This window comes from Triticum urartu, chromosome 3 (genome assembly GCF_003073215.2).
Source record: "Triticum urartu cultivar G1812 chromosome 3, Tu2.1, whole genome shotgun sequence".
Lineage (NCBI taxonomy): Eukaryota > Viridiplantae > Streptophyta > Magnoliopsida > Poales > Poaceae > Triticum > Triticum urartu.
The window spans coordinates 722,229,694-722,231,425 of record NC_053024.1 but is presented as its reverse complement, the minus strand read 5'-3'; the positions used below and the strand labels follow the sequence as shown (position 1 = coordinate 722,231,425).

The 1,732-nt window shown below is 43.9% G+C and overlaps 1 protein-coding gene across 1 annotated transcript; it reads right to left on the bottom strand.

The window, feature by feature from the left end:
* Positions 1-854: 854 nt before the first annotated feature.
* LOC125549425 (abscisic stress-ripening protein 2-like) lies at positions 855-1,661 on the bottom strand. The gene is made up of 2 exons (XM_048712839.1): positions 1,417-1,661; positions 855-1,314 (listed from the first exon to the last, which is right to left on the bottom strand). Exons 1-2 carry the CDS (start codon positions 1,546-1,548, stop codon positions 1,114-1,116), a joined length of 333 nt encoding a protein of 110 aa, XP_048568796.1. The 5' UTR covers positions 1,549-1,661; the 3' UTR covers positions 855-1,113.
* Between the last annotated feature and the right edge of the window lie 71 nt (positions 1,662-1,732).

Here is a 1,732-nt window from a genome sequence, read left to right as displayed (position 1 = left end):
TTGGTCCTCGATCCAATCAGTTGTATCTGCTTTCAATCGTCTAATGAGAATTTTATTATGTCGCCCCGTGGCTGCCCTATGGAAGAAGTAAGTGTTTTGGTCGCCGTGAGTAAGCCAATCAGCACAACTTCTCTGGATCTAGTAGATTTCTTCCTGTTTGAGCAGGTTCTCCATTTGCATATGAAACACACCGGAGCAAACAAACAAACCAGCCCATCGACTATAGCCCACTGCTCATTCATGCATGTGACCCCCTGCACCACGAGAAAATATCACCACCGTAACCAAGATAATCCATATTGTAATCATTAAGGGCATTACTAAATGGTTGCATACAACGTTGGCGGTGTGCAACTCCACCCTCTTTCTCATGAGCATGCAAGATTACTTGAAGTCACCTTCAGATGGATTAATAACCTTGACCTAATTGTCAATTAAGGGAAGAGATAATGTTGATAACGGAATATGGGTGAACCTTCTTCATTTTTTAACGCTAGATTATGGTTTTTTTGGTCTATTTGCTTGATTCTAATTATGGGCCAAGGATTAAAGATACGACTAGAGGTGGGGTCAATAGCAGACTACACATTCGAAATTTCTTATTTGATTTAGCGACTGCGGCATTATAAGTTCTCTAAAATGTAAATACAACTAAGATTATTTAACCTATATGAGACAATAGATATTGCAAAAAGACCAACATGTTACAGTAGCAAGCAACACTCAGTCAAATAATAATGCTCGGTAGAAAAATGTAACCACAAGTCAACGAGACAAAGATTTACCACGTGGTTCACGCCCTAGGACGGTGGTGACGTGAACCTAAGAAAGTACTCCATGACATGAACTCATCAAGTAATCTTGTAATGATGCCTTTTACAATAATGGAGATACATGCTATTTCTGAACTCGCAAAAAAAAAAGATCCATGCTATTTCGAAAGAAGACATTTACATTATTAGAGGAGATGTGCCCAAACATGTACAAGAATGTACCAACATAGTATGCCACAACGACGTCAATGGCCTAGCATGAATCAAAACTAATAAACATACCAAACAGCAATACAGCGAAATGAATGAATATAACCGGCCGTACATATAAGATAACTAGCTAGGGTCTACATGTGCATATGCATCCATGATTGTATCTGTGGTGGTGGGCATGACGAGCGTGCTTCTTGGCCTCTTTCTTCTTGTGGTGCTCGTGGATGGCGAATCCTGCGCTGCCGGCGGCGACAGTGGCGGCGATCGTCTCCTTCATCTTGTGCGACCTCGCATGCTCCGGGTCCTTCCTCGCCTTGTGCTTCTCGTGCTGTATACCGATCGTGAAGTGATTGTTAGTTCTAGTTAAGCATGAGTAATTGACATTACGTAGAAAATAAGTAGTACAACGCATGAGGTGTTTGCTGCGTACCCTAGCGTATGCTCCGGCGGCGACGGCACCGAGCTTGGCCAGCTTCTCCATGTGCTTGTGATGCTTCTCCTCCTTGCGGTACTGCTCGCCGCCGGCCTCGGTCTTGCCGCTGCTGCTGCTGTGGCGGCCCATCACAAATTAGCTTTCCGAGCTAGCAATGGAGTACCTCGGTGTGCGAACTAAACTCGTGCCTTGCCTTGTCTATACATGAGGAATGGAGGATGATGATCTGTGTTTGTGTGTTTGTGATATGTGCTTGACATGAGGGCATGCATGTCTCTTTATATAGGAGGATCTGTGTACGGGCGCAACATGC

Bases quoted from the DNA above. Each gene is read 5' to 3' on its own strand.
- LOC125549425 (XM_048712839.1), bottom strand. From the start codon at position 1,548: ATGGGCCGCCACAGCAGCAGCAGCGGCAAGACCGAGGCCGGCGGCGAG. The intron at 1,315-1,416 runs GTACGCAGCAAA...ATCGGTATACAG, and splicing joins CCGCCGGAGCATACGCTAGG to CACGAGAAGCACAAGGCGAG.